Source organism: Echinops telfairi, unplaced genomic scaffold (assembly GCF_000313985.2).
Source record: "Echinops telfairi isolate 266 unplaced genomic scaffold, ASM31398v2 ScPeMD7_19;HRSCAF=73, whole genome shotgun sequence".
Taxonomy (NCBI): Eukaryota; Metazoa; Chordata; class Mammalia; order Afrosoricida; family Tenrecidae; genus Echinops; species Echinops telfairi.
In genome coordinates, this window is record NW_022103916.1 from 863348 (window position 1) to 883121 (window position 19774).

At 37.3% G+C, this 19774-nt stretch overlaps 1 protein-coding gene and 1 pseudogene across 2 annotated transcripts in view; one reads left to right on the forward strand and one right to left on the reverse strand.

Annotated features, from left to right (window-relative positions):
• PHF8 (PHD finger protein 8) overlaps positions 1 to 19774 on the forward strand; it is a 181476-nt gene that overhangs the window by 154403 nt on the left and 7299 nt on the right. For both annotated transcript variants that reach the window (XM_004713121.4, XM_030885076.2), the window contains 2 exons: positions 2490 to 2585; positions 19139 to 19248. In XM_004713121.4, coding sequence (XP_004713178.1) covers positions 2490 to 2585; positions 19139 to 19248 — 206 coding nt within the window. The remainder of the gene's footprint in view (positions 1 to 2489; positions 2586 to 19138; positions 19249 to 19774) is intronic.
• LOC105979568 lies at positions 6181 to 6953 on the reverse strand (annotated as a pseudogene).

The following is a 19774-nucleotide window of genomic DNA, read 5'->3' on the forward strand; positions in this document are numbered from 1 at the left end:
GCTCCTGTGTGCTCTGATCAGACAAGTCCCTCTCCTTGAGCTGTAGCTTCAGTGCTGTCCTTTGAAGTGAATTCTTCGGGGGGTAGGGAAGAGGTGGTCCTGTCCACTTAGTTGGTAATGGGGCCGGCCCCTCAGTCCTCTCTATCGTTTCCCTGCTTCATGTCAGTGTGTTGCGTTCTTATCTTGGAGCACCAGGTTGATGTCTGGTCCCTCTTTCTCTGTGAAGACACAATCAACACCCTCCCCCTGTGTGGCTTAATGCCCTGTTCCACTGGCTACCCATGTCTTTCATGTCTTTTTCCCCCATCCTTTTTAGTGGGCTACCATATGTATCCCTGAGTTTAGTCCGTCCCCTGCCATATTACCTGGACCTTACCCCAGGGACATATGTATGCAGTTATTGCTCAGTTCTTGTACCATGTTTTTTATTTCTCTTATTTCATTGTTGGGTTTCTGGGTTTCTTTTGGATGTGAGGTTTTTAGTATATCAATTTCTTCCTATGTTTTTGGTATTGATTCCCAAATCTCTTGTATGGTCCTAAACATTCTCCTGAATTCACTTTCTGGTACTTCCAGGACTCCTTTTTCTGTGTATTCCATTGGGTAATCTTCAGTTGTTGACCTTAGTTTATCTTGACTTTTTGAGGTTACTGCTGTTGTCTTTTGTTTCACAGCATTGTGATCCAGCTGTAGATGGTATGTAGGGTTCTGGGTTGTGTGTTAGTGGGGGATTGGCTCTTTGGATTAGAGGACAATCATATAGAGACTGTAAATTGTATTGTGTGGAGATGAGGAAGAAGTGATAGGGTAGGTAGCAGAAATAGGATATGGGATCATGAGAGTAGGATTTAAGTGATGATATTAATCATAAGTGGTCTTTTGATTAAATACCATATATACTCGAGTGTCAGCCGAGGCACCTAATTTCACCACAAAATACTGCATTAAAAACATGCTGAAAAACTCAGCTTATACACGAGTGTATACTGTAGTACTTTTTGATAAATTAGAAAATATTTTAAGAGGTGTTCTAGTACTTGTTAATGTATGTGGAAGTTTGTCTTACTGGGTAGTGGTGGAGAGTATATCCAGTAATCTACCAGGATCACTTATCGACCCACTATATAATATAAGGAGAAAATAGCAGATAGATGTTATTGTGTTTATAACAAAGGGCCCTTGGTTTGGCAGCACTCTACTTCCTGCTCTCATGGAACTGATTTGTCAGTGTAGGAACTGCGCCCCTATAGGAAGGGTCACAAAGGGAAAAGTGGAGAGATATGGAGATTCTGCATTTTTCCATGCTATCTTCCCACCACACAGGGGCCCCATGTAGTAAATAGGCTGTGAGAATGGAGATATGAAAAAAAAAAAAGAATGGAGATATGAGATGAAGGGGGATTTCTAGTTAGAGGGAGGTCTGGAGGATGTTAAGTCCCAGCACTGGCAGGTCTCCATGTGTGGGAGGAGGAGCCACTGAGATTCACTGGTATACCGCGTTCCAAGTACTCTGAAGGGAAAAGGAGTTTTGTGGGGGTTTTCCCCCCAACAAAGGAAAGAAAATCAAAAATAATCTTTAAGCACCCAGAATTCAGGTCATGTATCTGATTTACCAGGGCACAGGTCCTACCTGTTAGATTCTGGCTGAGACTGGTCGAGTTCACTATGAGGGTCTATCTAGTGGCCATGTTTTCCCAAGAAGCCTCTTCACTTTGTTTTCTCAGTTTGCAGAGTATACCCCATCAGTAGGACCTTTCTAGACTATCTTCCCATTACATCTTAAATTTCATATGTGGATTGTAAGGAGTATGTAATAAAACCATATGCCTATGAATATTTTTTGTATTAGGATATTATCATATGTGTTTTTTTCAGCAGAACATTCAGTCCTGATAATGGTGTTCCAAATTCAACCAAAATAGTCGTTCTATCCCCTTTGTGTGAGTGTGTGTACCATTCCTTTATCCGTTCATTTAGTACACATTTCCTGAGCGCCTCCTAAGCATTGTGTTAGGCTACATTGGTATGAAAGAAAATAATGTATATCTCTGCCCTCACAGTAAATTGGGTCAACTGACTTATTAATCATTTCTTAATACTATATGACAACTTGAGTAAGAAGTATGCATAGGATGCTGTAGAGAATTTAGAAGCAGGCATCTGAATCTGATTAGGGGAATGAAATAAGACTTCTGTAGTAGTTGAGTCTAGGGCTGAATTTTGAAGAGTGAGCTAACTCATGAAGTTACTCATTAAATGGTATGCTGGGTGAATGAATTGGAGTTAATTAGGTGAAGCTGAAATAAAGGCCTTTGAAGCAGAGCTTACAAAGGCATGAAAAGCACACATATTCAAGGACACCTGCCAGTTAAAATGGATTAAGTAAAGGGTATACTTATAGGAGAGTAGGAGGTGCTGAGGCAGGTAGCATTCTGTCTTCACCATTTTGGTTGAGATCTCAGAAACTCTACTTTTCCCTTTCTCTACAGTCTATCCATCCCTGGAATCTGATGATGATGACCCTGCTTTAAAATCTCGACACAAAAAAAAGAAGAATTCAGATGATGCTCCATGGAGTCCTAAAGGTGATTCAATATTCTGTACTTTAAACAAAGGGTGTAAGAGAAAAAAATACCCTGGGGAGTAGGAAAGGATTTTAAGATAGGATATCTGATTCAGCCATTGATTCATTTATTTAACATACATTTTTTGGCCTTAAATGATCAATAAGATACAGAGTTCATGCCCTCAGACTGCAACATAATCAGAACTAAAGGAATGTGTTGCTTCTGATATTTTATGACTTGAGATGAAAGGAGAAATTGGGCAGATTTCAGCAAGCAGCCTAATGCTTTGGAGAACATTCTAATACCATCATCCTAGCTGTTAAAGTCGGGAAATAATATCAACTGTTGAGCTCCACAAAGTCCAGTACTGGCAGAGAAACCATCTCTGAGGAAGAAGGGAAAACTGATCATTGAACAGGGAACATAAGCATTTAGAGCAGTGGTTCTCAACCTTCCTAATGCCACGACCCTTTAATAAAGTTCCTCATGTTGTGGTGACCCCCCCAACCATAAAATTATTTTCATTGTTACTTTATAACTAATTTTGCTTCTGTTATGAATGCTACTGTTATGACCCCAAAGGGGTTGCAACCCACAGGTTGAGAACCGCTGATTTAGAGGGTGATAAAAGTATTTTCCTCATTTTATTAACAAACAACCCAAAATTTTATGGCTTAAAACAACAACTCTCTTGATTCTGTAGGTTGGTTGAGCTGTTTTTCTAATTTGGAACAGTTAGACTAGGGCTTCATAGACTAAAAAGGTCTCACTTGGGTATCTGGGATCTAAAATAGGGTGCCTAGGACCTCTCTTCATGTGGTTGTTCACCCATGAGGAAACCAGCTTAGGTAGGCTTTTTCACATGATGGCCAAAAGGCTTCCAACAGCAAGAGAAAATAGGCCCCAATGTGCAAGTACTTTTCAAATCTCTGATTGTGTCATGTTTGCTATCTTTCCACTGGCCAGAGCAACTTCCATGGCCATGCCTATATTCCAAAGGTGGAGAAACAGAGTCCATCTTTTGAGGCACGAACCTACAAAGTCACATTGCAAAGGGACATGCAAACAAGGAAGTATTAGCAAATTGAGGGTTGTTATTGTTATAGTCTACCACAGTGGTGCTGGGATCTCATTACCCATGTTTCCCCAAGAAATGAAGGGCCTGCTGCTGCAGACCTGTCCTTATTTTGGCCTTTTTCTGGAGTTTGCTTGAGTTTAGGGAGCTATAGGTCTGCATTGGAAAGTGTTCTCTTAATAAATCGATGAACAAATGTTTCTCTTTTTCTTCCTCAGTTTCCTTTGAGCCTACTTTCTGATGATTTTCCTCCCTTCTATACTTTCTAGCATTATTTTTGCCTTTCAGATAGATTTTTTATTACTTTAAAAAAATTTGGAAAATAGGAAGGGGTACCCTACAGAAAAAAGTTCTGCTGGGCAGAGCTTCATAGTATACATTTTTCCCACTAGGTGAGCATCGAGCAACTCACTCTGAGTTAGTGCACCCAGTGGCATCACCAGGGAAGGTTCTCTCTGGTCACAGTGAATTTTTTCAGAAAGGCAGTTTCACTTGAATCTCGCTTTTGTAATGGCCGGTTTAAGAGAACATTGTGTGGCTGTGAAATTTTGTTTCCTGCTCAGGGAAAATGCCACAGAAGCTGTTATGATGTTGAACACAGATTACAAGGATAGCACTCAGAAAAACTCAAGTGTAAGAGTGTTTTTCTCGTTTCAAAAAAGGTGAAATGTTGATTGATGACAAACCTTCTTCTGGACTTCTGTCAACTTGCCAAACTGGCAAAAATGTCAACTCCTAATGCATTTGGAGTTCATTCCACCAGGTCAAACTGTTAATCAAGCTTTCTATTTAGAGGTTCTGGAAAGATCGCATAAGTGTGCAACAAAAAAAGGCCTGATTTGTGACAGATGAGGGACTGGTTTTGCCACCACAGCAATGCGCCTGCTCATGCAGTCATCTCAGTGCCACTTTTTAGCAAAAACAGCATTCCTCTCTTGCCCCACACACCTTAATTACCTGACCTTGCTCCTTCCAACTTCTTTTTGTTTCTGTGAATGAAGAGAGACATGAAAGGACAATAATTTGACAGTGTAGAAGAGATGAAGAAAAATCAAGGGAACTGCTGTCCACTATCCAAAGAGATGAGTTTGAAAAAATGTTTCCAAGAATAGAGTCACAGATTTGACAAATGTATTAAGTGTAATGGGGAGTACTTTGAAAGTGATAGGATGTTTTGTAAAAAAGAAAAAAATTAAATACATAGCTTTGAAAAATAATTCTGGGCTTTTGGGGGGGCTATCCCCTCATACAGAGAGTAGAGAAAAGCATAAAAAAGAAACCACCCCTAATTCTGCCACCCGTAAGTGACAACTACTAATACTTTGACATATTTTCTTCTAGCCTGTTTTTCCTGTGTATTTTTTCTTTTTGTGGTTGAAATGTAAACTGTATAGTCTTATATCCTGCTTTTTAAGTTTTCAACCTTTAATCAAAGTAGTGTTTAGCTCTATCTAACACATGAAGTCACCATGAGTCGGAGTTAAATCGATAGCAGATAATTTACTATTTACTAGTTTTAGTGTGTGTAGCAAATAAAGTAGTACAGAGGCATTTGTGATAAAAAGCTAAGGTATCTCCCTACATTCAATCCCATGCCTGAGAAACCTCCTCATAGTTTTCATTTTTCTGGTCATTACCCCAAAATTCAAAATAATGTAATAGGGTCTTTTTTAATCATTTCTTGATTTATTAATTTAAACTCTACAATGGGGCTTTTAAAAATTCATGTAAAAATGGAATTAAAACATAATGGAGTTTTTCCATGAACTTTTGAAACACCCTTTAATTTCTCCTAACAACCATCCCTGGAAAAAGGATATCATTAGTGTCTAATTTTCACATACATATGAGGGGATTGAAAATTCCATGTCAAAAAAAAAAAGAAAATTCTCTTTTCAACACTTTTTTTTTTTTTTGCTTTGAAAGTTAGGGGGAAAATTCTATTTTAAGATCTGAAATACAATTCCTAAAATAGCAACTTTTCAGAAAACCACACTACAAAATAATGCACTGCATCTCTCATGCTAGAATGTGTATTAGACTCAAATACAAAAACCATGAAACAAACCTTCAAGAATTTCAGCAAAGATAGAATGTCTAAGGAACAATGTAGATGACTTGCTGCGAATGGGCTGTGTTCCTTCAAGCACCATTAAAACAGGGAGAGCACAAATGCATGTGTTTTCAGGTATACACATTAAGTTGAAATTTGGCACTAAGAATCAGGGCATTTTGTCACGTGGCATTAACACATATTAGAAAATTGTGTAGTGTCGATGGTTTAGAAAGAACCACCAGCATTCAAGCAATGTTGTCAGCTGGGCAATAAAATGTTCTACTGAAAGTTTCTTTTGTGTCCAGTTACTGTGAACACTGGTAGCAACTTTGAAATGAGAAAAGGAGTGTATATTCCCTTTTCTGTTTGAAACAAACTTAAAAATCATCCCTGTGATACATTAACAATTTTAGAGAACATCAGTTGTATAAGAAAAAGGTTTACAGATAGCCAGACATTAACAGTGAGTGGTCAGTAGACCCTCACAGGGCTTTGCGACAATACTTGGCTGAAGCCACTTTGTAATCACTTGCAGTAAACAGGGCTGCAGAATTCTTTGCCTGGTATTTTAGGAAATCATGCAGCTAGCCCAACAGTAATGCCAGGTTTTTCTTATCAAGGGGCAGCAGTGCACCGATTCTTACAAATAATCTCAGTAGGTGGAGTGCACCATAAACCTAGGACATTGGTGTGTCAGAATGAGCCATGAAGATCTGAGCATATTGGGACCTCTCAAATTTCTAAGCCAGCTGAGTGCCCAACATCACATTGAAATACTTATTTATTCGCGCCACAATTCCTTGCTGTTGACGTTTCCTTGAGATCTCTTGCAATTTATGTACTCTTCCAGAATAGCATCTATGTTGTTCTTAGCCAGGAATTGAAACAACTGCTTCTGCCTGGTAATTAAGCAAGTCCCAGTCCTCAACAAGCCTGGGTTTTAATTCTTCAGGAATCTTCATCTTAACCCCCACATGTTTGTTGAATGCTTCTTCACTTTCCACAAAAGGATCTGCCTGGGCCCTTTTCTTCTGAGGTAACTGAGGTACTTCACTGATACTACCACCATCTGCATTTCCAGAGAAGTCTTCTGCTTGTTCTTGCTGGTCTTCCTCACATATCCTGATGGGGAATTCTCTGCAGAGTGACACTCCCCCTCCATTCCTCCCAGCTGCCATCTTTCCTGAGGCAGTCCCTCTCATCTTCTCTGCATGTTGCTTCTAGATGGTTTTTTGAAGTTGTCTTTTTCTGCAGAGTGTTAGAGAGTCCGCTTTCTGTAACTCGTGCAATCCTGTTTTTATTCCAACCAATAATCCTCCTCCTAGTGCTTTCTCAGATGAAACTTTCTTGTAGAGTTTCAGGGGTGGTTTGGAAGGATGAGGTGTGGATATCTAAAATTCTGTGATGAAGGGTAGTTCTGTAGCCAGAATCAAATATTCTGCTGCTTAGTACATAACAAACTTAGCTTTTTGGATGCTGACTTGTGGGAACAAGCTTCAGCAGATTCTTGATTCTGAGTAGGTACTCTCCTGTTTTTCAGATTTGCAGCTGAACAACTCTCTTCACAGTCTGTTTCAATTGGAAGTGAAAGATGGCTTTGGTTAAAATTGGTTTGGCTCCCGCTTTTCACCACTTTCGTCTTAGGGAGCAGATTAACCCAATGTAATGTGTTGTCTGATTTCTTGACTCCTTCCATGAGCATTGATTGTGAAGCCAAGAAAAATAAGATCCTTGACAACTTCAATCTTTTCTCCATTAATCAAAATGTTGTCTATTGGTCCAGTAGTGAGAATTTTTGTTTTCTTTACATTGAGTTGTAATCCACACTGAAGACAGTAGTCTTTGACTTTCATCAACAAATGCTTTACGTCATCTCCTTCAGCACAGGTTGTTAATAAGCTTTCTTTGTATGTCACAGATTATTAATAAGCCTTCTTTCAATCCTGGTGCCATCTTCTTCATAAGTCCAGTTTCTTAGATTTTTTTGCTCAGCATACAGATTGACCAAATTTGGTGAATAAATTTGATACTGTCTTTCCTTTCGATTTTGTTTCCTTTTACCATACATAAAAGCCTAGAAGGGCCAAATTATGTGAGGGTGCTCAGTGAAAAGTCTCCTTCCTACCCCCTGTTCTGCAGCTTTCTAGTTTTCCTCCTGGAATCAAACATGGTTTTCAGTTTCTTAGGTATTCTTTCAGAGATAGTTTGCACATATATGGGCAAATATGCGTGCCCTTCAAATAATTTGTGGAAAAACTGCCATCATCACTTAACATTTTTTCAGGAAATTTTTGTATCCCCTTGTATATATATATTTGTTCTTTACTCTTTTATTTAGTTGTAAACATATTTGATACAAGGGTAAATCCAAAATTATTGCTATAGGAATTAAACAAATATAAAAATGTGAGGTTATTATTTGTCAACATATTCTCCATCTAGGTCTGTATACTTTTGAAGACACTGTTTCTATCACTAACCTTTCCCTGAAGAATTTTGTACTCACATCTATATTTCACCAAAATGGTGGGTTTACCCTAATGGTGGGATTGAAATTTTGTTCCTTTTCCATATGCTTTTGAGTTTGGGAACAAAAAGAAGTTTAAAGGGAAAGATTAGGGTTGTAGTATGGATGGGGGTAAGGTTTCCCAAAGAAATTCTGGTAGCACAACCCTTGCTATCCTTCCTTAAAGAATAAGCAAGTGCTTGGTCATAACGGGAGTGGGGGTGATCCCTCAGCACAACTTCTTGAACATTTTCTCACTAATGCAGTTTTCAATTTTCTTAAAGCTTCTTCGTAATAAGCCCCCATGATCATCTTCTGTCCTTTGAGAAGATCCTTCAATATTTACTCTTTAGGAATAAAAAATTAAAAAAAAAACAGTCACCATAACCTTCTGAGTGAACTTATTTACCTTGAATTTAACTGGCCCAGCACATCCCCTTGGAAGCCACTGGTTTTTGTTTGTTTGTCTGTTTGTCTGTTTGTTTGTTTGTTTGTTTAAATGGTTTTGTTGACATATAATTCATATATCATGCCATTTAATAGTTTGATCATATTAAGAGCTGTACAATCATCACCACAAGCAATTTCAGAACATTTCTTTCTTTCTCATGCTCATTGTTAGCTCCCCATTTCCCCCCAACCTCCCCTGCCATGTCCCTAGGTAATTATTAATCCAGTTACTCTCTCTGTAAATGTATCTATCCTGGATTCATATACAGAAAACCATACAAAACAAAAACAAGAAACAAAATAACAATTACAAAACAGAAAAACCTCAATCAAAAAAGCAGAAAATATTTAAAACTGAAATAACTTTAAAATGGGTCAAAGGGAGATCAAATGAGAAGTTTTTATAATCTACTTTATAATTTCTGTCTGATAGTAAGTCTATTAACGTCCCTGGACGATGGTGAGAGAGAATTCACCAGAGGCTTAATCTATAGATGGACCCTGCAAATGGATTTAGGGCTTCTGCTGACATTCAAACTAGTCTTCAGAATTTAAGTTCTAATACCATTCTCACCTCTGGATTTGGATTTTATTATTTATAATCCTGATCACACAGGCTAGTGTGCTTCTTTCATGTGGACTTAGTTGACACCTCACTGATAAGGCTGCTTTTTTTAAAACATGCCTTTAAGATCCCAGATTCTATTCTTCCTGATGGCAGAGCACCATCTGATTTCTTCACCAAACTTAACTATAGCACCCATACCTTCAGTGTTCACTTCATGAGGGCAAGTATAGAGTAAGGCCATGCCATATGAACTAATTGTTAGTAAATTAGGGCTATAATTAAGCGTGAGCCCTAAATCCATTCATATATCTATGGTTTGTATGTCTCTGGTTCACTTTAGAAAACATCATTATCATTTATGATAGAAAACATAAATCATCCCCAAAAGACATAAGGTAATTCTGTGTATCATTATTTTAACCAGTGGTATAGAATTTATTTATTTTTTGTCTTAAAATTATTTCTTCCTTAATGGTCTCTAACATTGATTAGGTATTCCTTTTTTTTTGTCTATAATTCACTTTTTTAATTTTTGGGGTATAGAATTTAAAACTGTTGAGAAAAGGAAATTATATAACCTTTTAGGCTATCTATTTATATACTGTATCAGCTTTTCATACCATAATACATGAATTGTTGACTAGCAGATTAAAAGATTAAGTGAGTGGACACTATTTACATGAAAAATAAGGGTTAGGTATAGGGAAGCCACTGTTTTGATTGGACCTTATTGTTGAAGTGCTAAGACTAAGACAAGTATATGACCAAGAGAACTTGCAACTATCTTTTTATCATAGAGTTGTGGTTATAAACTTGTTTTATTTGAAATAAAACCATGCATGTATGAACTAGAACTCTAGTAGATACTTTCCTCCAAGTATTAAATAGATCTATCATTAGTATGGTTGCCTATAAGTAATAGCAACTTCTTAATGATTCATTGTCCTCTTAGGGTCACAATGTGCTTGTTTTTCCTCCAGAAACAGGTGAAGGTCTAGTCAGGAAGAAGATAAAGAACAAAAGGAAGAAGGAACAAACACACTAAGACCACTCACCCCCATGTTCCACTTGTTTTTACATTTTTTGGCCAAAATTATGTCACATGGCCACAACTATCTGCTAGAGAAGCCACAAAATGTCATTTTTAGCTAGGCACATTGCTGTCTCCAGAGTCCCTTGGTGATCCATTTGGTTAATCACTGAAGTATTAAACAAAAGGTTGGCATTTAGAACCAGCTTAAAAGACAGATGTGGCGATCTGCTTTGAAAGATCATAGCCTTAGAAATGTGTAGAGCAATTCTTTACACGCATGGGCTTGCCATGAATTAGAATCCCCTGGACTACAACTAAAAGCAGCAGCAGCATTAACAACCTTGCTGCCTCAAAATCAGAGTTCTGTTAGTAAGCAAGAAAGGGAGAATGATGCTGGGTTGACAATGAACAGTCTTTACAATATATACTCATATTTTTAAATCTTTGGTAATTTATTTGCAAACGATAGTATATTGATTTAATTTGCACTTCATTAAATACTTCCTATATTGGTATAGGCATTAGAAATTTTTTCTTTTGTAAAATTTATTTCTGATTTTTGCCTATTTGGATCTAAATTTTTCAAATTGCCATTTTTACATAGTAAAGAAATAGTTATTGTTGTTATTTAAGTATATATTTTACCTTCAATATTTTTTTCTTCATTTTACATGGAGAATATGAGTATTTCTGTATCATATGTTGCTCTTTTCCATTGTTTCCCTATTCAGAGCAGATCTTTATCATTTTGGTATTTTTTAAGCTAATTTTTTAAAATTTTAAATCTAAATTTTTAATCTTTAGCATATGGCACTAAGCAAAAAGTTTAGGTTTTCCTTGCCTACTTACAAAAAACACATGTGGAACAATTGTCCCTCTTCTCACTAAGCTGGTTTGTGTTTTCCTTATCATGAACTACTGAGGATCATCTTGCTTTATTAATATTATATCTGTTTTTGTGTTGGTGTTCACCTCTTATTCATTCAATTCATATTTGTAATTGGAAAAAACAAAATACAGAAAAAGCTCTGAAGGTGACTTTTAATTGTCAAATGGGAACCTAGTTTTAGTGTGTAAAACTCTCACGGAAAAAATGAAATTTTTTTCAAGAAATGTTTTATGTTAGCCAAAAATAAAAGGGTGTTACCATAATATGAAGAATACCTACTTTAAACTAATAGGTTGAAACACTAGTACAGAGCTTCTTTAGTTGGTGTCCCTGGAGTTTTGATTCTTTGAATCCTCTAAACTTGTATATAAATTTTACATGAATATATTAATATATTTGGCTATTTCTTTAGAGAAAAAGCTAATAACTTTTCCCCCCCACGTTAAATATGACCCACATTTTGAGTTCTTAAGCCCCGGAAAGAGGAATTCTACTAAATCAGGAACAAAACAAATATGCCCATTATCACTACAATTATTTAGCATGATTCTAGAAGTACTGACCAGCTCAATTAGGGCTGAAATATGAACTGTAATTATTGGAAATTAGAAGGCAAAATTTTCATATGAGGCTCCCTAAGGATGGGAATCCTGTTTATTTTCGTCCATCACTCTATTCAGCTCCTTACATAGTACTTGACACATGAAAAATGTTCACTAAGTATTTGTTGAATTACAACAGTGGTTCTCAACCTTCCTAATGCCAGAACCCTTTAATACAGTTCCTGATGTTGTGGTGACCCCCCCACCCCCAACCATAAAATTATTTTCGTTGCTACTTCAGAAGTGTAATTTTGCTACTGTTATGAATCGGGCAACCCCTGTGAAAGGGTCGTTTGACCCCCAAAGGGGTCGCAACTCACAGGTTGAGAACTGCTGAATTAAAACATTGATATAATTCTTACCAATGTTTTGTTTGTGGTTTTTATGGTGGAGTAAATTTATTGGTCCTTAAAACTCATTGTGTTGAGTTGATTCTGACTCTCATCAAACCTGTAGGAAAGAATATAACTCCCCCATAGGGTTTTCAAGACTGTAAGTCTTAATGGAAACACATCATTCTCCTGAATAGTAGTTGGTGGATTTGAATTGTTGACCTTTAGGGTTAGCAGTTGAGCACTGAACTACTGTACTACCAAGGTTCCTCTGGAGGTCCTTACTCTGCAATTTTCACTGACATCACCCTTTATAACATCTTTGTAACGCTTCACTATGGATCTCTAAAATAATGGCATTTTCTTCTATAAACAGAGTTCCATTACATTTTAACAAAGTATATTAATATTTTTCCTAATATCATTTAATACCAATTCATTATTCAAATTTCCACCAATTGTACCAAAAGTAACTTTTACAATTAGTTTATTCACACCAGGATCCATTCAAGAACTGCACATTGGTCCTTATCTCAGTTTTTTCTTTATTTTTTTTAATTGTAATGTTTTTCAAATATACATAACGAAGCCTAGTACATAAATGTCCATATTCTCAATACCTAGGTTTTACCATAATTTTTTATGGTAAAATTTTTTAAATAATGTTTTGCCATATTTGTTTCATATGTGTATTTTGTCAATAGTTCTTGCTAGACCACTTTAACATAATATGCAGCCATCATAACATATTTTATCCTTGAGTACTTCAGTATCTCCTAAAGTTAAAGATAACCATCTATATAACCATGGAGCCCTATTGGCACTGTATATTACACATGGGCTGCTAATGACATGTCAACAGTTCAAACACACCAGCTGGTTCACAAAAGAAAGATGAGTCTTAGCTACTCCTGTAAAGGTTTAGTTCCACAAACCTAATATAAAGTCACTGTGAATCACAATCAGCTCAATGACAATGGGTTTTTGGCTTTTATTATACTTTGCACATTCAACTTACTAATGGATATTCTTAGCTTTTTCATTTCCAGTTTTACCATATGAACAAATAAAAGTTCCAAAAACTTTACTTCATCTATACTATTTAAGTCAGCTACTTTGAAGACGTAATTCTTTCCCAGTGATATTTTTAGTGCCTTCCAGCACTATTATCAGATAATATTCTATAAAGTATTCGCTGGTTATTTTTTTTTCTTTAGGAATAGATCATTAATCTGTCTTTGTCTGGAAGCTGTGGTGAATCCTTTCTACTCTGGTGGTATTTGGAATACTGGTGACATAGCTTCTAGCATCACAGTAACACTCAAAGCCACCACTGTATGATAAACTGACAGGTCGTCTATGAGGATGGTGCAGGCCCAAACAACATTTTGTTCTGTTATACGTAGGATTACTATAAGTAGAAACCAGTCAATAGTACTTAGTAATATCGCCTCCCTACACCTAAACGCACACACACACACTACTGCCATTGAGTTGACTCTGACTCATAATGATACTACATGTGACCCATGTGCCCTCAGGGGTCCTTAACAATAACAGCTCTAATTATACCTAACAAATTGTAGTCCTGGTGGCATGGTGGTACTTACTGGGCCATTCACTGCAAGGTCAGCAGTTCAAAACCACAGGAGAAAGATGAGGCTTTCTGCTCACATAAAGAGTTACAGTTTTAGAAACCCACAGGGGCAGTTCTACTGTGTACTATAGGTTTGCTATGAGTTAGAATCCACTTATGGCAGTGTGTTTGGTTTTAGTAACATGTTAATAATAGGTACTTAATATCTTCTCATAAACAAAACCAGATATTCTGCCATCAAATCAATTCCAACTAAAAGCCATCTTATATAGGGTTTCTGAAGTTGTAAATCTTCAGAATCTTTATGGAAGCCGATAGTTTCCTCTTTCTCCCTTGGAGGCACTGATGAGTTTGAACTGTTGAGGTTGTAGTTAGCAGTGCAATACTGCAATACTTACCCAACAGTGCCATCAGGCTCTGATTACTACCTTTTCAAAGCTAGTCCATAATTAAAAATTTTCCATTGGTGCCTCAAAATGTGTTTTCATACTTTTTTCTTTCCTCAAAATCCAGGTCCAGTCAAGGAATTCAGGTGTTTTTCTTCTTTTTTGTTCAGCTTGAAGTATCCATCAGTTTCTCATATACACTGTAGGTGAGAAACTGTAAAGGACGCCGTGGGGCCATCTTATCCCTGCCTCAACTAAGAAAACTGGAGCGTGAAGGTTAACTTTCTAGCTAGAGGTGTAGTCATCTGAAGTTTCATTTATTCCCATGTCTGGTGCCTACACTGAGAAGAGTTAGACTTGAAGTGCCATCCAGAATTCCAACAGGTAGCTTTTCCATGAATCTTATTCACTATCTAGTGACCTCAGGATAGTCAAACTTTGTACATGGCAGCTCAAGGATCTAAGCATGAGTGTTCTAGTGAACAAAATGGAAACTAAAATCACCTTTTCTGGTCTAAGCTTACAAATCATGCATTATCACTTCTGTTATCAGTGGTTACAAAGAACCTGCCCAGATTCAAGGATGGGGCATAGATCCTCCTTATTAGTAGGAAACGTGTATAAGAATTTTGACAGCTTTTGTTTCAGATCATTATTTACTTAAAGCAAAATGTCACTTTAAAAGAAGGACTTCAGCCAGTTCTAGTACCTACAGGCTTATCTAGAAATTATCCTTTTAGTAGTAAAAATATCTAACATACTAATAAATTTTAAAGTCTAGATCATTACCACCTCTACCTGTGTTTTTCTGTGATGTTTACTTTATTCTTTAAAAAAATAGAGATTAGTACCGTGAACTCCCTGCCTACCTGCTACTGAGACACAATTATCAAGGTTATGCCCTATTTCCTTTGTCACTCTCTCCCTTTAAAAAATCATTTTGCTGAAATGTTTAAAGCAAACTCTATGTATGACAGTATGTAATTTCTAAATATTATAGACTTTATATAAAGCCTGCTTTCATACATTACAAAATTACTTTTAAGTCTTTAATGTCATCTAATAACATGTCCATAATCAATTCTCTCCAATTGTCTAACAAAAGAAAAATGGTATTTTTACCATTAACTTGTTCAAATCAGAATCCAAATAGGGTTCATATGGCATTTGTTGTCATGCTTTTTGTTGTTGTTAGGTGCCATCGAGTTGGCACAACAGAATGAAAACACTGCTCTATTCTTGCAATTATTCCTATGCCTGAGCCCACTGTTGCACCCATGGTGTCAATACACCTCATTGAGGGCCTTCCTCCTTTTCGCTGCCCTTCGACTTTACCAAGACTGATGTCCTTCTCCAAGGACTGGTCACTTCTGACAGTATGTCCAAAGTATGCAAGATGAAGTCTTGCCAGCCTTACCTCTAAGGAGTACTCTGGCCATCCTTCTTCCAAGACAGATCAGTTTGGCCTTTTAGCAATCCATGGCACTTGCAATATTCTTTTTTAGCATCATAATTCAAATACACCAATTCTTCTTGTCTTCCTTATTCAATGTCCAACTTTTTTTAAAAAGTTGATTTTGTTTGGGGCTTGTACAAATCTTATCACAATCCATATATCCATCCATTGTGTCAAGCATATTTGTACATTTGTTGCCATCATCATTCTCAAAACATTTGCTTTTTACTTGAGCCCTTGGTATCAGCTCCTCATTTTCCCCTCCCTCCCTGCTCCCCTTCCCTCATGAACACTTGATAATTTATAAATTATTATTATTTGGTTATGTCTTAGACTGTCCAATGTCTCCCTTTACCCACTTACCTGTTGTCAGTCCCCCAGGGTGGGGGGTATATGTAGATCCTTATAATCAGTTCCCCCTTTTCAATGTCCAACTTTCACATGCATTTGAGCCAATAGGAAACACAATGACTTAGGGTCAGGTGCACCTCAGTCCTCAAAGTAACATCCTTACTTTTCAATACTCTGGAGAGGTCTTGTGTAGCAGATTTGCCCAATGCAAGGCTTCTTTTGATCTCTTGACTGCTGCTTCCAAGAATATTGATTGTGGATCCAAGCACGACAACATCCTTGACAACTTTAATCTTTCCTCCATTTATCATAATGTTACCTATTGGTCCAGTTATGAGGATTTTGATCTTCTTTATGTTGAGTTGTAATCCATACAGAAGGCTACAATCCTTGAACTTCATCAACAAGTGCTACAAGTCCTCCTCAATTTCACCAGTGCCATCTACATATGAAGGTTGTTTATAAGCCTTCCTCCAATTTTTGTGCCACATTTTTCTTCATGTAATCCGTATTCTCTGATTATTTGCTCAGCACAAAGATTGAACAGGTATGGTGAAAGGACACAACCCTGGTACAAACCCTTACTGATTTTAAACCAGGCAGTATTCCATTGTTCTGCTCCTGCAGCTGCTTCTTGATCCAAGTTCCAAATGAGCAGAATGAAGTATTTTTGAATCCCCATTCTTCTCAAGGTTATCCATATCCAAACAGTTGAGTGTCTTGGCATAGTCATTAAAGCATAAGTAATCTCTCTGGTATTCTCTGCTTTGAGCTAAGATCCATCTGATGTGAGCAATTATATCCCTTGTTCCCCAACCTCTTCTGAATCTGGCCTGAACCCTGTGAGTGTACTGCTGCAATCATGGTTAGATGACCTTCAGCAAAAATTTTATTTAAGCGCAATATCAGTGATATTGTTTTGTAATTTGAGCTTTCTGTTGGGTCCCCTTTCTTTGGAATGAAAGAGATTGTTTGGATCTCTTTAGTCAGTTGGCCAAGTAGCTGTCATCTCAATTTTTTGTCATAAACGAGCGAGTGCTTTCAGTGTTTCATCAGGTAGTATTCTATCAATTCTTGCAGCCTTGCTTTCGACTGACATTGTCGGTGCAGCTTGAACTTCTTCCTTCAAGACCATTGGTTCTTGGTCATATGCTACCTTCTGAAATTGTTGAGCATTGACTAGTTTGATGCTTCCTGCATCATTCAATATTTTGCCAATAGAATCTTCCACAATTGCAGTCGAGGCTTCACTTTTTTCTTGAGTTCTTTCGGGTTCAGATGTTCTTAGCGTGTTCTTTCCTTTCGAATTTCCCTTTAGGTCTTTGCACATTTAATTATAATACATGGCTTTGTCTTGTCAAGCTGCCCTTTGAATTTTTCCATTCAACTTGATGACTTCATCTTTTCTTCCATTTCCTGTCTTTTTAATGACCTTTTGCTTTCTTCCCGGATGATGGTCTTGAGACAGCTCATCAGGTCTTTTGTCATTAGTGTTCAATGTGTCAAATCTGTACTTGAGATGTTCTCAAAATTCAGGTAGTATAGACTCAAGATAATATTTTGGCTCTAGTGGATTTGTTTTAATTTTCTTCAGTTTTATCCTGAACTTACATAAGAGCAATTGATGGTCTGTTCCAGTCAGCCTCTGGTCTGGTTTATTTGTTGATATCGAGCTTCTCCATGGTGTCTTACAACAGATGTAGTCAATTCAATTTAATACCTGTATTCCATGTGGGGCAACCTTTCGTGTAGTTGAAAAAAGATACTTGCTATGAACAAGTCATTGGTCTTACAAAGTTCTGTCATATAATCTCCAGTTTCATTTCTATCACCAAGTCCATATTTTCCAACTACTTTTCCTTCCTCTTTGTTTCCAGCTTTTGCATTCCAATCACCAATGATTATCAGTGCATCTTGATTGCATGTTTGAGCAATTTCCGACTGACGATGTCATCCATAGAATTCTTCTCGTTTGCTTTTGTGGTTGCATAAATTTGAATAATAGTTGCAAAATGAATGGATTTTCTTGAAGGTAGATATAATCCTATCACAGATAGCATTGTACTTCATGATAGATTTTACAGTGTCCTTTTTAACAGTGACTGTTACACCATTCCCTGTGATTGTGTTATTTTCATCATAGTAAATCATATGATTGTCTGATTCATAATGGCCAGAACCAGTCCATTTCGGCTCAGTAATGCCTAGGATACCCATCTTTCTGTGTTACATTTCATTTTTGAAGACTTCCAATTTTGCTATATTCATACTTCTCACATTCCAAGTTCCTATCATTAGCAGTTTTACAGTTGTTTCTCCTACCCTTTCGTCATGCCCCATCAGCAAATGAAGATCCCAAAGGCTTCACTCCACAGGCTTTACCTGACTCATGTCACCATGGTCGACTCCCCTTTGAGAAATAGGTCCTCCCCAGTCACAATTCAAGTACCTTTAGACCTGAGGGTCCCATCCTATGGCACTATCTCCACCAATATTCTGCTTCTATTCTTTAAGCCTTCAATATCTGACAATGTTTTGAAGGTATGCATAAGGTTTTCAGTGATTCCTTTCTCCAAAATGGGGAACCAAGTTTTCTGTTCTTAATCTGGATGCTCTACTGAAATCTCTTCATTTTGCGTAACCCTGCTGACATTTTGTAAGAGTCAGGTATTTTGTAGATCATTTTATCATGGTATCACTGGTTCTTTTGCCCTTGTGTTTTCTTAAAACTGGAAGCAATATCAAAATATTGCTTCATTTGATGTCTTTGACAAAGCTACTTCCCAAATGATGCCATGAATTTTCTATTTCATCAGGAGGTATATGAAATTGAATTTTCCCATTATTATTTAACGGAGTTTAGTAATGAGTTCAAGATGATGATCCCCTGATTTCACTATTGTAGGGTTTTTCTTCTTGTAACTAGCAAATTATGTATCTGGAAGGAAATTATGTGAACATCTATTTCCCTAGCATGAAATGCCTCAGGAGATTTTACAAACTCTTAAAGATGCCATTCCTTTTATATTTATTAGGTGGCAGTCTCCTATAATGAAGAGCTTTCTCTCCCCAACTGGGGCTGGTTTTGGTTTTCTTGAAATATGCTTCCTACTGAAAGGCCATTCTTAATTCAAGGGCTTTGTAAAAGAACTAAAAGCATGAGGACCAATCAGATCACCTTTTGGGGAGCTAGGAGGTGTGGAACATGATTATTTTTTCAACTAGACTCATGGAAGAGTGTGATACCTTCTCATTCTGTTTCACCTGCAGCCCGTGTGACCCCAACCTTACCAAAGCAGGACCGCCCTGTACGTGAGGGAACCCGGGTAGCCTCCATTGAAACAGGCTTGGCTGCAGCAGCTGCAAAGCTTGCCCAGCAGGTAGGTGCTAACAAGGTCGAGAATGGCTTTTATTGTTTATCCCAGTTTGACTTAGACCTCAAAATCCAGACTTTAGGGCTGATCGAATCCCATTGTTAACCTCTTGTGAAGTGGATGGCCTTTGATCTTTACCCATGGGAGTGTGCCAGACCACTTCTACATGTTTCACACCCCAATTTAATAAACTGCTTCCATAGACTACACAGTTGGTATTATTTAGATGAAATAAAATATAGGACCAGAGAAAGACCCTTCTAATAATATTTGCCTTCTTGGGTATGTATAATCATCTCAGATGGGATAGACCAGGTCTGTCCCTGGATGAGAGCATTTGCCCTCTAATGAAGCCTCGAGAAGGTGACTATGCTGAATACATGCAATGCCTCAGCCACCCATTAGTAATGTAATTTTGTTAGATTATTCCAGTGGGAAATACCTCGGTTCTTGGCTTCGCACAAGAAAGAAATTCACAGCAAAGCCTGGTTTGTGATCCACGTGGGTTTTTTATAAAGGATAGAAGAAGTTT